Below are 15,004 nucleotides of genomic sequence, written 5' to 3' on the forward strand. Positions count from 1 at the left end.
AACTTTCTTTCCTGGAGTCCATACAAGTTGAGTGAGTGTGAGCAGACATATGCTGGATCGGCGCTAACAGACGGTAGATACTGTGGATTCTGTCTGCGCTATCTCGTGTTTGAGAGCCGGAGTCGATTGTGCCGGGTGTGGAGTGGGGAAAGATTGAATGAGACCGCTGCTGTGATTCCACGGGGTGATTTAAAACAGACCATACAGCCTTGATACAGCTTGCTGACAGTGCAGCAGCAGGGAACTAGTGTCACACAATGGATAGGCTGCGATAAAACATCTATGTTCATACACTTCATCTCACTGCACGGAGAAGAAGGAAACGCTTTGCCCCCGTGGAAGGTGAAAAGGAAAAGACTGGACTGTGATAAACGATAATAAAAAGATAAAAGATAATAACTACACATTTATTGTGATTAGATCAACAAACCAAATACCAGGTTAAAGGCTTACGTTTAAGGTACAGTTTGACAATAAGGGGAAAAATGTGTATTTATATTCTTCAAGACAGTTAGATGAAAAGGTTGATGCCACTCTTATGTTTGTACAGAAAATATGAGGGAACACTTCAGCAGGCATTTAGCTTAGCTTTGCATTAAGACTGGAAACGGGGGAAACAGCGAGCCTGGCTCTGTCCACAGGTAACAAAATCTATTTACCAGCACCTCTAAAGTTAACTCATTAACATGCTATATCTTGTCTGTTTAATCATAAATGGCGGTTTAAAAATCACAATTTGTGTTTTTTCAACACATTCTCATCTCAGCTCATCAAATATCATCACTTGAACAGTGGACTTTCATGTCCACATATAAAGTGTGAGGTGTCCTGTGTCTGTTGTTGGCATTGCAGGACAGACTGTTAATTTAAACCTGTTACATGCATTGTGTCTTTTCAAAATACACTTCCATCATTTTCACAGGAAATGGACAGTCTCTTAGATCTTTCAAAAAACATCACAAGTTTTTTTCTTTTGCAGAGAAAGATTTTGTTATGTGGGATGGGAGGGCTTGGGTTTGTGAATGTTTGTCCTGTTGATTCCAACTGAACAAAACAAACAAAAAAAGCCAATAAACATAATTTGGAAAAAAAAAAAAAAATACTAGCAGCGGCATATAATACTGCTGGAGAGGTGCCTTTTTGTATCGACCACCTCAATCGATGCCCAAATTACTGACCAAGCAGCAGTTATCTGACGAGTTGGGAATATAAACGGGCGGGCTTTCCGGTGGACTTTGCGCCTCGCTTTTTGGAATCATGTTGTAGCTGTAAGGACTTCAGAAAGTCACAGCCAAAATCTGTCACAAACTCTGACACAGAACCACTGAATAAAAACATGCTCAGACAGACTCCAGCATCCTGTGACCACACACAACTGAACTGAACAGGCCTACTGGGCTCAAGCCCAGGGGCCGAAAAAGATAGGGCCCCCCCTGGACTTCACTTGCAAAACATCACTTAAATTAACACTTACTGCCCAGAGAGAGAGACTAAAAATGACCACAAAGAAGCAAAGTGATCATTAAAAAATGCCAGAGTGGATGGTTTAGCTGAAGAAGACTGCAGGAGACTTCAGTGGATTACACACAATGAAGACTCGAACGAGGAGAATCACAGCTGAACTGAACATACAGTGTAACACAGTTTATGCTGTCCTTTTGAGGGTGTTCATCTTTAAATTTTACTCTGTTTTCCCAAAAGAATAACTTCATATTCCCAAAAACGTTATTCTGAACCTGAAGATTCTATTGGTCAGTGACTTTGAACAAACACGTATGCTCACCCTGAAATCACTTCACCTGTCATATCTGTGACAAATAAAGAGAAGGCAGTAAATCTACAGAGTTAGGGCAACGGGGCAATCTGTCTTCCTCTAACCTTGCTTGCTTTAGAAACAGAGTCAGCCGGTGTCTCCTATCCGGGTAGCTGTGCGCCTCCACCAGAGCTGGGAGACAATAGATGAACTATAGTTGCAACAGAGGTCGAGCAGCTTGACCTTTAGGCCTCTTTCACGCCTGCTGCTCCTCTGACCGTGAATGTAGGCCTATCTATCTCCTATGACTTTTACTGACCAAGACCAAGAGCTTCAATATGACTAAAGGTCACACAAAGGAACTTCAAAGAGACACTCTTTGCACTCTCTCAAAATAACCACAAAAACAGGTAAAACAACCACAACGAGACAAAAAAACAAAAAACACACACACCAAAAGACAAAAGTAACAAAAACCAAAAAAAAAGATGCATGACAAATACAAAGAGATGCTAAGCAATAAATAAAAAAACAACCACCACAAGACACAACCACCACAGTCTGTTCGTCTTGCTTTAATGTGGGAGAGGTGGTGGGTTCTGCATGTTTGTGCCCAAGGGCTCATTGTCAGGGGTGCAGCACCAAATTCTGGGCCCCATGCATAACTAGTCTCCATGGGCCTCCTGTCCTTTTAGCCCGTTCTCACTCTGAACTCGTCAAATACGCGTACAAGCATGATGCCAAAAGCCACCACTGCATCCAACCGGATGACGTCAGATGAGAATGCTCTCAGATAGACCCAGTAGCATTGTCATTATATGCTGGCGGATGAGACACCGCCGAACAGAACCGGTCACATGCACATGAAACCCTGAAGGGCCGCGTCAGGTAATAACACAGACAGTATAAACATAATATAAGGAGCGAAAGTGCACTTATAGGGTGGGCAAACACCTTACTTTTCATTTTCTTCCTGTATGGAAGTTTTTTCCCCACACCTTACCATGCGTCTCTTTTGCCTAAACCTAACCATCCGTGACTTTGTTGCCTACTCCGAACCAGTCTGCGCTGTTGTGTAAACATAAGGACCGTGCTGCATCATCCCACCATGTGCATTCGTTGACATCACGGTAAGCCAATTTTAATAAAATTATGGCACAAACTACCTAGGATTTTTTTTTTTAAAAATGCAAACAAACCAAACTTTTTATTCAAAGCTTTTCGAGGGGCCCCCACCTCTTGGAGCCCTGAGTCATTAGTTTGTCTCTTCTCCCCACAACAACCCCTCTGCCCATTGTTTTACAACCCACCCATGTAAACAGGATAAGTAGATATAGACAATGGATGAAATAATTAAGAAAAAATAGAGAAATGTAACATGAGGCTAAGTTTAACTATAAGGTTGTGTATCAAGGCTTTTTGTGACTTCATATACATTATAACAGGAAAAATCTTACCAGATGAAGCCAAATGTTGGTTGTCAAAATCTGGTTCTTCTCATCCTGTGAGAAAGTTATGAAGTAAAATGTCTTTACAGTGTGTATTGATTGTTTTCAAAGTTTCAAGTTCCACAAAGGAGGAAATAGTCTACACAAAAACACTTTAACATCCACAGCAGCTTGACCTCTCAGGGCTTTGGTAATGGAGAGGAACGGACTGTAGCACCAACTGTTTAAAAATTACGCTTTGAATTTAAACATCAAGACACAGTTAAATGATCCAAAATGTAATTGTGCATTAAAGATAACTAGAACTCCTGATCAATTAAAAAAATGCTAGTATTGATGTAACCCATAGTGAAAAAGTAAACATTTTACATGAGATTAATATCTGTGAATTGAGAAGACGGTGACAATCTTAACGCTAACTGACGATGGCTGATTATCACAGAGAGTGAGTTATCTTAAAACCTCTCTACATAATGTGTGGTGAGAGATTATTTACGTACCACATCCATGATCTGCATGAGGGTGAGGCCGAAGTTAACAGTGAGACTCTGGGAGTCATTTTTAACCGGTCTCACCAGTGGATTGTAGTCACGCATCAGGTCTGCATACAGTCTGCGCTGGTTAGCCCCTTGAAAAGAAACTACAGAAGAAAATAAACTTTTAGAATCACTTCATAAAAATGAGAAAGACTGACACAGTCACATACTATACTGCCAACTTCTTTTCAGTTTCATTGCCAAACTCCCTTTTTCATAGCCATCCTACAGCACAAACAACCTTCCTTTTTTCTACTATAAACTCAATTTAATGACTGCTTTTTTCAGCACAGTGTCTGTCTTATATAACTGTTTTTTTAATAGCAAAAGCAGAATAAGTTTGTTTGGAAAAAAAGAGAGAAAGAGCTGAATTTTACCAATAGAAAATCCAAAGACAAAGTAACACAGTAAAGAACTTTTTGTAATTGACGGTTTATTCAATGCAAATGCTAAATGGACTGCATTTACATCATGTTTTTCTAGTCTTAGCGACTACTCAAAGTGCTTTACAACACAAACATCATTCACCCATTCTCACTCACATTCATACACTGTGGCCCTTGATGACGAAAAAAAACACAGTAATGAGCAGCTATCCACAAGTATGGTGAAAAAGTACCAAAACTAAGAGTCTACAGCCATGTTAGCAGCTTTATAAAGCTGTACTTAAGCACATCAGTGCTTTGAGCTAAATGCTATCATCTACATGCTCACGTTTCCACTGTTACTCAGGGCCGAATTTACACAAGGAATGCATCGCTTTTGCAGCCGCTGCACCTGCACAAATAAGACAAAAAGAAACCGTGTAATTCTCGAAGCACCCAAACTGAAAATGTTTTAATGATGTAATAAGCATACAGTTGATGCAAGATTGGCCCCTTTCTATGCAAATCAGCCTCACTGCAAAAGATCAGCACTGACAGCCACGGTTACAGTGAAATTCTTTCTATCCTCAAATCAATGCCATCTTTTTTACAGTATGAAGGTGTGCATTTGAAAACATAAACAGCACTGACAGACTAGAATGTTCAAGTCCAAATACAGTTCCTCTCTGTCACGTTTAATTTTTTTACCTGAAGTTTTGATGAGAGCCTCTGCAGGTAGTCAGTCAGGACCTTTAGCTGAGGGTCTGAAAATATCAGTTTTCTTTTTCTCCTGCTTCTGCCTACTGTGCAGCATTTACTTTGCCACATGAATAATTGCAATCAAATGCAAAAAAAAAGACAAACTGCAAAAGTTTATGTGTGTGTTAACACTGTCAGCGCAATATCTTTTGTGAACTGGACCTTGAGACAGGACGGACAGTGGTTGGAAGTGATGTGCACTTCAAAGTGTTTGGCGGGTAGGCCTAATATTTACCAGGTTTACCATCTAAATTTAGCTTTAAAACATGCTAACATTTGTGGGTGTACTCTAAACATAAAGCACAGCTGAAACTGCTGGCAATGTCATTAGTTTTGCAGGTATTTGGTCATACACTGAAGTATTGGACACACTGAAATACTGACCTCACAATGATTTGAGATAAAAAGGGGCTCAAAGTCATCAGAATTTATCCTCAAGAAATGTTGAATATCTTAGAAAATCTTACAGTAACCCATCTAATAGTTATTAAAATGTATTTCACTCAACATATTTTGTGGTGGCAACAGAGAAATAACTCAGGGGATAACCTAAGTCAGCAGACTTAATCTATCATGAATATCTGAGCAAAACTGCTGAGCAATCTCTCCAATAGTTGTTGAGATGTTTAAGTCAGGACCAAAGTGATAGATATACTGATGTTGCCCTTCACAAAGCCACAATGCTACATTAGCTTAATGGTTCAGTATGTTGGATTTAAGGGATATATTGGCAGGAACAGAATATAATAAGTATGTTTCATGTTTTTGTTACCTTAAAATGAGCCATTCATATCTACACACCAAGTGGGTTCTAGTCTACAGAGATTTTCATATTGCACGGCTATGTTTCCACAGTAAGAAAACCCAAACACTGGCTATAAAAAACGTTCGTCACATTTTCACATCAGCCATCATAGTTAGCAGCCCTTCTGCAACGAGCTGAACAGCATTGGAGAAAACACTGATTTTTAACATGGAACTGCTTTATTTAGTGTTTTTACCTGATTAACCACCATGGTTCTTTGTTTTGGAGAAGAGGAGACCTCTTTGGATAAACCTCCTGCACAATAAACACCAAAGAAATCTTAAGTGGGAGAAGTTCCAGCTAAAATCTGCATTCTTCACCACCAGATGTCACTAAAACCTGCACACTGCTCCTTTAAAATGGTTTGGAACTGCAGGTTTTCTGAAGTTAAAGGATCTGCCAAAGCTACAATTACCTCCTCCACACATTACCCAATCCCCGTCTGAGCCTCTGGGTCATTAACGAACCACTTCCCATTTACAGTCTTGCTTCATGTTACACTCCAGCTCCACCTTAAACCTGGTGACTCAAGACTCTTGTCTGTTTCTGCATTAAACCTCTCACTCTAGAATAAATTTACATTTCATTTAATGTTTGGCAAGGTCTTTTTTGAGTTTAATTAAAGTCAGTGTCAGTATTCTAACAAAGTCTAAGTTGGAGAAACATATGAAACCAGAGCAAGACAATCATCCAGACAAAACAAACCTGGACTGGATTCATCTCACCGTGCACTCTCAAGTCAGACCTGACCATCATTTTAACACACTCTCGTATCTCCTCTTGAGTTATGGAGAGTTTTTGGCAGCATTTAGTCACTTTGCTAATGGCCACAGCCCAATTATCCTAAAGCACCTATGAGGAGCACATTATCCCGATGATTTGGCAAAGATCCTGTCAGTAGGCATATCCCCATTCCTCTGCTCTCGGTTGCATCTGGTTCTTTCATAAAAAAAGACTGAAAGATTAGCTGAAAGCTTGTCTTTATCCACAGTGCAGTCCCTTGTGGACGTGCCCACCTCTAAACCTCACCATAATCAAATTTCACTATGAAGATCAGTAAGGCGACATCAATGTGTATTGTATGCTGAGATTTGTCTGTTATACGTCCCAGTGCATCACTGGCTGTCAGACAAGAAACATTTTTGATATCTTGCTGAAAGTGAGCTGGGAGCCATGAAACGGAGAAGCAAAGACTTTTTACCTCTTAATCAATCGAGCGGTCTTAATAATGTCAAAGAGATGGACAAAAGCTTTGAGTACCCCAGGCATGTGCTCAGACATTTACATGTGCATGCATGTGTGCACACAAGACTCCTCTCCATCTGCCTCTTTATACTTCACTCACAGGGAAGCCTCAATTAAGCAGTGCCTGTAAAGTGCAGACTGAGGAGCCTGAGTCAGTGATTACCATTAAATTAAGTGCCTCAGTCAAAATATTCAAAATTCAGAGCAGATTGGCGTAAAAACTGATGAGACGCAGCATGTCTTGAAGGTTTCAAGAGCTAATTGCCATTTAAAGAACAGGTTTTATTGTTATCAGAGCTTCTTAGATTTGCAGGGGTTGACCTGTGATGTCCTTAGAGACAGAGCAGCAGTGTTAAGTAGTTCATACAGTGATGAAACATGTGTCGCAGCACACAGGAGTGGTGTGAAAGGCACAAAAAGGACAGTGTTACTCTGGTTTTAATACAGGAACCTCTGTTCAGCTCTTCATTACAATGAAGGTCTTTGAATGATGAACTTGGAGTGACATTTCCTGTTTTGCAGCACTCTCTCTCTCTCTTTCTCTACAATACCAATACCAATCCATCAACTACAGTCTGCAAGTCTCCATTTTGAAGCTAATTGTGAGAAACCTCACATTCATTACAATGAGGGTCTATGGATGGTGAACTTCGTGTGACATTTCTCGTGTTTTGTAGCTCTCTCCCTCTCAGTTCAGTTCATTTCTTTGGGTTTTTTTGGCATGACTTTTGACATGTGTTGCAAGTACAGTTAAAGCCAGTGAATTCAATTAAAAACTGATTACATGAATAGCAATAATAGCCAATAAAGGGAAAATGATTATATTAGTAAGCTAGAATTATACATATATTCTCTCTCTCTCTCTCTCTCTCTTGCTCACACAGTCACTTGTAACCTTTTGCCCCAGCGTAAGAAAACAATACAAATACAGATGCATCAACAAAAACTGTCTGCATGTCTCCACTTTGAAGCTAACCATGAGAAACCTCACATAGCATCCATAAAAGCTGTAAGAAGTTCAAATCAGTCACAGACTACAGAACACAAGTACTGAGTCCAGATGATAAAACATGACACCTGTGACGTAATGTGTATTGCAAACATCGAGGGCTGCAAAGAGGACCTTGTTTTTTCAGTATTACTTGACCACATCAGAGCAGCTGTTAGGCTTGGGCATACAAGGCTTCAGCCTTCAATTTTTTATACAGCTCCAGATCTAAATATGTTGGCTATGTTTCAAAAAGTATGAATAGTGTTAATAATAATAAAAAAGGACCATATATAATAATCTGTCATTCCATTTATACTTTTGATAGTGATAGCACTTGTAAAAGATATACTGTATTGTTCTTAGTTTTTTAGGTTCCTTTGTTGTATAGCTATTGTAGCAATGCATAATGTTGTTTTAATGGAATTTTAAATTTATGCATGGTTGCATGTTAATGTACAATGTTTAGTGTTTATGGGTATAAATGTGTGTACATATATACTCAGGTTTCCTAATTTTCATGACTATTCAAGAGCCCATAATGTTTTCTGGGTTTTTTTCCTTGCCTCAGGGGCATTTTTAAAATATATCAGATCAGAACATCAGAAAGAAACTCTTTTCAGACATAATTTCTGCTAATGGGGTAACTGAGAAAACCAGATGGTAAACAGAGCATTGTCACACATTGACGCATATTAGAGCTACATTATGTCATCAGATGCAGATAAATAAAATGCAGCTGTGCTAAATTTCTTAAATGGTTATCCAAGATTATTGTAACAATTTCATTACACAAAATTCATCACACAATTTAATGACTTTTCTAAAACTTCTAACTAGTTTTCCTAATTTCATGACTTTTCCAGGCTTGGACAATGTGACCTTCCCAGGTTTTCCATGACCATGGGAACACTGTGTGTGTGTATAAAGATATATGTATATATGTATGTAGATATATATATATGTATGTATATGTACACTGTATATACACTTTTTTTGTTATGCAAAATTCAGAAACAGTTAGTTTACTTTATTGTAAATTCTGCATTTATTCATTGGTTAAATGTGAGCACCAATGTTACACTCAACTCAAAGTATCCTGTTACTCAATACTTATTAACAACCACTACTATTTTTATCAACAAGTTGCATACTTCATCTGGAAATTTAAAAAATAAGAAATAAAGAAAAAAACCTGTTTTAAAGGGTAAAAAAGGTGCCACAGTGCATTCAAAATGACCAAAAATAGAGTTTGTTCATTAAAACAACTACAAAAAATCCCAGGCGAGCATCCCCCTGGATCTGCCTACAAAGGTGTCGGTTAAGCCCCCAATATCCTCAAATCCTAGACACGCCCCTGTACTGTAGATATGAAAGGTAATTTCATACATAACATCTTTTAGAAAAAGAAAACACATTTCCACTAATTACACTCACACACAAAAACAAAACCAGCGGCTGCACCATCACATAAAAAGAAATGCAAGTCTTGTAATTTTGTTTTACTTAGAGTTAGCCCACATAAAGCCTTCTGTGTCCTTAAAAACGTTGTTTTGTTAACTATACTTTGATATAGACTTATACTAATACGAGTTAACAGTCCAGCAGCACTTAGCTTTAAAGGTTAAAAGAAGAAAAAAACTTCCTCCAATATAATTATTGTTATTTGATTAAATTTACATAGTTATTAGTTTACTAGTGAGGTCATTATAAACGCTCCTAGTGATAAAATAGCATTAAATAACGATATTGTTACCAAGACTCGGTATTTGGCACAACAGATATGACGGCGGATCATTCCTGAACGGGGGAGGTTAATTGCACATATGAAACGCAAAAAAACGCATGAAAAGAGCCACCCCAGCCTCCTCCGGTAAACATCCTCGAGGTTTTAGGAGTTAATTATCAATTAAAGCGCACGTTGACAGCTCACCTTTCACTGTGGAGGCGCTGACTGCAAGAAAAAGCAGAAAATTCAGAGAGTCCATGTTGAACCGAGCGGAGAAACTCCTCAGTTCATCTGTGAACCTCACGGAATGCGGGGATGATGGTATGTGTGTGTGTGTGTGTGTGTGTGTGTGTGTGTGTGTGTTAAATAACTCCTCCTCCTCCTAATGAATGGCTGCTGTTTGGCAGGACAGCCATGAGATTTGTTGTTGCATCAAGACTCTGCTCACAGTCTCACTAATTGACTGTACGGTGCACCTACTGATGCAGGATAAGGGTTTTACAGAGGGAAAAAAAGAAAAAATAATTGGTCAAAAATGCCGATTTTATCTTCATACTGTTGCCACAAATGCATACGTAGCCTAGCCTATTAGTCAAGAACTAATCGCCCCCATATCTCTGCTTTTCCTCTGCATCATTTCTGTACTGTTGAACATGAGTTTAAAGAGTGTGAAAGGTGATGCACAGGGATGCTGGAAAGGTTGAACAGCATCAGACTGCAATAAGAAATTAACTTTTTTTTTTTTTTTTTTTACAAAACAAAGAGACATCTGCTGGTCATTGAAAAGAATTACAACTGCATTTTTAAATTCACTCTGAACAAAAATTTGAATGCAACGCACTGTTTTTGCTTGCGTTCTTGCTGGTTTAACTTTGAAACCTGAGCAAATTGGCTTGATTTCTTTCAAAAACATGGGAAGAAGGCAATGAGCAACAAAAGAAGAAATGATCCAAAAAACATACAAGAGAATTACCTGGACATTATTAAAAAAGAAGAAAAAAGAAGGATTAAAAAATAAAAAGGAAATGACCTGGAAAAAACTATAAAACATTAAATTATAAAAAATTATAATCACTCTGTGACAAATTTTTAAAATATGTTATTATGATCATAATATATATAGCTTTTACCTAGCTCCTTTTCTTCTTTCCCTAGACATTTTCCCCTAGCTTTTTAAAACTAATTTTCTAAATTTATTAATTTCCTGCAGTTTGTAGAACATTTAATTATAATTGCAAATTTTGGTTGCAAATGTGTTAAAGTGTGAGTGAGCACCTCTCCCTTTTCAGTATAATCCATGCACCTGACAAGTGTGGCTTATCAAGATGCTGATTAAACAGCATCATTAACTACACAGATGTTCCTTGGGAAGGTCACAATGAAAGATCACTCTAAAATGTTTCAAACAACCTCTGAGAAATAAGTTCAAACACTAAAATGTTGCATTTAAATTTTTGTTCAGTGAGTCTTCTTTTTCTATTGTTGTTGCAAGAACTCTACATATGTTTTGTTATGTGCAGATACTCTAACTGCGTCCTCCTAGTCTCCCAAAATATGTTTCTTGCAGTCAAAGTCAGGGAGAATTTCGAGTTCATTTTTTAACTCACTTTTTTTTTTTTTTTAAAGGAATTATACAACATGATGCAAGGGACATTTCCCCCTGGGTGTTTGGGGTGAGGATGAATGGTAAATCCATACATCAACCATCCCTCCAGTTGTATCACCATATGGCCAGATGAGAGACAAACACAAAACTACACCCACAATACGAAAAGCATCTCATGAATAAATAGAAATAAAATGTCAAAACAGGTTTCATGTCTCAATTTGTCTATGTTTGGTTTACACTGCAATATCTAATAAAACTACTGGGAATGTGGGGTTATTCTCAGAGTTAATACATGTTGTGACCTAATAAAGATGCAAAAAACAGAAGAATATCACAAGGACAAGAAAGCCAAAACAAATGAGAACAACACATTGTGACTGCAGGAATATCTGGTGTTATCATTGAAAATCCCAAAAAGCCATCCTATATGTACAAAGAGGGAAACATATTTTAGACAACTAAGTGATTAAAAGCACAATTATTTGATGCATTTCACGAAAACTCAGATTTTACCTCATATTTCCTGAATAGGTGGTGAACTTTAGATATTTTACCCTCCACTACACGTACATTAGCTGATATATGCATAAACACGCCGTACCTGTAGGTAAAGACCAACATAAATGTTATCTTCTCTCTAACGTGTTTGCTCTGGATCGTGGCAGCTAATTTAACGGAGCTATATGTTCTGCTGCAGACAGGTTAAAATAGCGTTGATTAAGTGGCTTGTATATACATATGTGCTCTGCATGGTAAATGACTTACTTTATCAGCCGTGACCAAGAAGCACTGTGGCCGTGGGATAATTACACCGCAGAACACATTTCATCCTGCTTTCATCAGGCTGACAGAGTGTGGTCTAATTAAATGGCCACACAAGTCAAACTGCAAACTTTGGTTATTATTCCACTGTGAGCTTCATACATGATCAGTATTGGCAGGTTGTAAGCATGTTTGCCTCATGTTATTTATTTTCCAGGAGCCGTATTATCTGCAGAGGTCTCCTCCTCTCCATAACAATCGCACCAGGTGATTTAAACTTATACAAACACTGAATGAGGCAGTTTCACGTTACCAATCTGTGTTTCTCAAAACACTGTTCTGCTTGTTAGAGATGGGCCCTTAGCCTCGCACCTGCTAATCTATGCTCACCTTTTTTCCCTGATTCCTTAAGATCCAGACGTTGGGGAGGTTTTTATTGGGGGACGAATTATTGCAAGAGATCTCTTCCTGAAAACAAATGAATCTTGTGATTTAAACAGATAAAAATACAGTCAGTCAATCAGTTTCATATAAAAAAAATCTGTGATTTTCCAATGAGGCTCAGCACAGTGAGGCTTTTGACTACAGTGGTCAACGCAAAAACATTAATGGCACTATCTAGAGCCAGTGTTTGATTTGTCTGTTCTGGGCTACTGTAGAAACATGATGGTGCAACATTGACTAGAACCTGGTCCCTATGTAGATTTAAAAGGCATCTTTTCTAAATCTAAAGGTAACAAAAACACAATGAGGGTTATTTTCAGGTGATTATACACTGAAAAAAAACATACTTATTATTATATTCCACTTTTGATGATACATTTCCCTAAAATACAGTTACGTTACACAGTGGTCCTTTAATATATGTCATTTTAAATGTTGGTGTGTAGATTTTTAGAGACATCTAGCAGTGAAGCTGCAAAACTGAAACTTCTGTGCACCTACACCGGCTGGTGGACCGCTCATTCTGAGGTAAGGAGAAAACACAGTTTTAGTTTCAGTTGCTGGTCATAGCAGAGGGGGTGTAAAAACATGACGGTGCAACATGTAGACACCATTGATGTGGACCCACATATAGATATATATAGCTGTAGATATATACAGCTCATAATAAAGTAACAAAAACACAACAATTCTTTTTTTGAGGTGATTATAGACTAAACAGAACATAGTTATCCTACACTGGACCTTTACATCTTTCTTAAACAACGCTGTTGGGCACTTTAATCTAATATTTGCAAAAATTGTTTCCACGAACACAGTGTGCGTTGTTTTTCTAGTTTTCCTCAATAATGAAATCACTTTGAAAAGCTTAAGATAAGTTACACTTTTAATTGTCTCCGTAGGGAAATTTGATTTGGAGTCGCTACAGCTCAGCATAAAAAAACATACATACACGTTAATTACCAACACACATACATCAGCTAAATCTATTTACATAATTATTGCACAAAGTACTGGATTTATTTATAGTCTGATGAGGTAAGAAAGGTAAAAGGACTGTCAAGTAAGCCATCAGACACTGAGGCTCTGTTTGACCCTCCATCATGGTGTCAGTGTAAATCACACAGGGGGATGCTGCTCGTGGCAAAAGGCTCGTCAAAAGAGACAAAACCAGGAAAGCAACATTTAGGAACCACACATAAAGAAGGGAGTTTTTCAAGAGCTGCTAAACATACAAATGTGGGTCCTCTTCTCAGCATACTGCTCAAGTTTTTATATGATTGGTACATGTGTCAATATTACCTCCTGTCATTATATTTTCACGTTTCAGACTGTCTGCTTCAGAGACTACAGGAGACATTATTGGAGAACGAACATCTGCTACAGTGCAATGCTCACCGGCCACAGAGGCAATTAGGAACATGAAGTTGTTTCCTCAAAGGTAGAAATTGAATCTCCACACAGTGCCGAGTAACTAATGGCTGTAGAATTCACTGCATACATGTTGAGATCAGTAAAAAGCTGTTTATGTTTGTCGAAACTGGAGAGTCTAAAACAAAGACCCGCTTTTTTTGGTAGCTCCTCTGAGACCACAGATCCTTTCATACGGTTGCTTTCGACTGAGCTGCACAACAGATGGTTGAGTCATTATTGATAGCAGTCCCCACAACAGGAGGTACAGTCCCGCTGGACTGATCACAATTACAAGACAGTAAATCAAAAAAAAAAGTACTACTTTGGTTTGCATTTGCCCGAGTAAACAGTTTTAATGAGACTGAATCTTGAAAATAAATATTGCTGTGTGTATTTTCCAGAGGAGCTGTATGCTTTTTGACATGTAACAATAAGAAAACTACATGTGTAAATGATACAACTAAATGGCTACCCCGAACCTCAACGCGGGCTGTAAACCACTGGAATAACAATATAAATAAAACATTTACATGTTTAACCTCTTGAAATTTGGACTGACATCAGTTTTCTTTTGCTGTGTTCAGACACCTAACACAAGCATTAAATCTTTGAAACCTGAGAAAGAAAAAAAAGCTTTCTTTAAAAAAAAAACCTGTGTAAACGGCAAGAAATTTAAAAAAAAAGATGACAGTTCGTTTTCTTTCTTTTTTTCCCCTATTTTTTAAAGGAGCGAGCAATACAATTATTAGAAATTTATTTTAATAATATTGGGGAAAATGTTCAGAATCATCTATTTAGAATAATAAATAGATATTAAAAAATAAAAATGAAAAAAAAAGAATTAAAATCAACATTAGCGAAAATTTGAAAAAAAGGTAAAATAATAAATAAATAAATACAACAAGGACATAACTTGAAAAAATGCTTATATACATATATATACATATATCCATAACCTATATGGATATATGTAATATATATGTGTGTATATAAGCATTTTTTCAAGTTATGTCCTTGTTTTATTTATTTATTTATTATTTTACCTTTTTTTCAAATTTTCGCTAATGTTGATTTTAATTCTTTTTCTTTCTTTTTAATTTTTTTTGTGCTATTTTTTCAGATCTTTTTCTTGCTAAGTTTGAGTAATT

The 15,004-nt window shown here is 37.6% G+C and overlaps 1 protein-coding gene across 2 annotated transcripts in view; it reads right to left on the reverse strand.

Annotated features, from left to right (window-relative positions):
• chrna7a (cholinergic receptor, nicotinic, alpha 7a (neuronal)) overlaps nucleotides 1-15,004 on the reverse strand; it is a 42,263-nt gene that overhangs the window by 21,144 nt on the left and 6,115 nt on the right. The window contains exons 1-3 of one of the 2 annotated variants that reach the window (XM_042491464.1): nucleotides 9,833-9,908; nucleotides 3,702-3,841; nucleotides 3,211-3,255 (exon numbers count right to left, since the gene is read on the reverse strand). In XM_042491464.1, coding sequence (XP_042347398.1) covers nucleotides 3,211-3,255; nucleotides 3,702-3,841; nucleotides 9,833-9,887 — 240 coding nt within the window. In that variant the 5' untranslated portion in view covers nucleotides 9,888-9,908. Of the gene's footprint in view, nucleotides 1-3,210; nucleotides 3,256-3,701; nucleotides 3,842-9,832; nucleotides 9,909-15,004 lie in introns of those variants that run through there. The other variant, XM_042491473.1, reaches the window with a different exon arrangement.

This window comes from Plectropomus leopardus, chromosome 1, assembly GCF_008729295.1.
Source record: "Plectropomus leopardus isolate mb chromosome 1, YSFRI_Pleo_2.0, whole genome shotgun sequence".
Lineage (NCBI taxonomy): Eukaryota > Metazoa > Chordata > Actinopteri > Perciformes > Serranidae > Plectropomus > Plectropomus leopardus.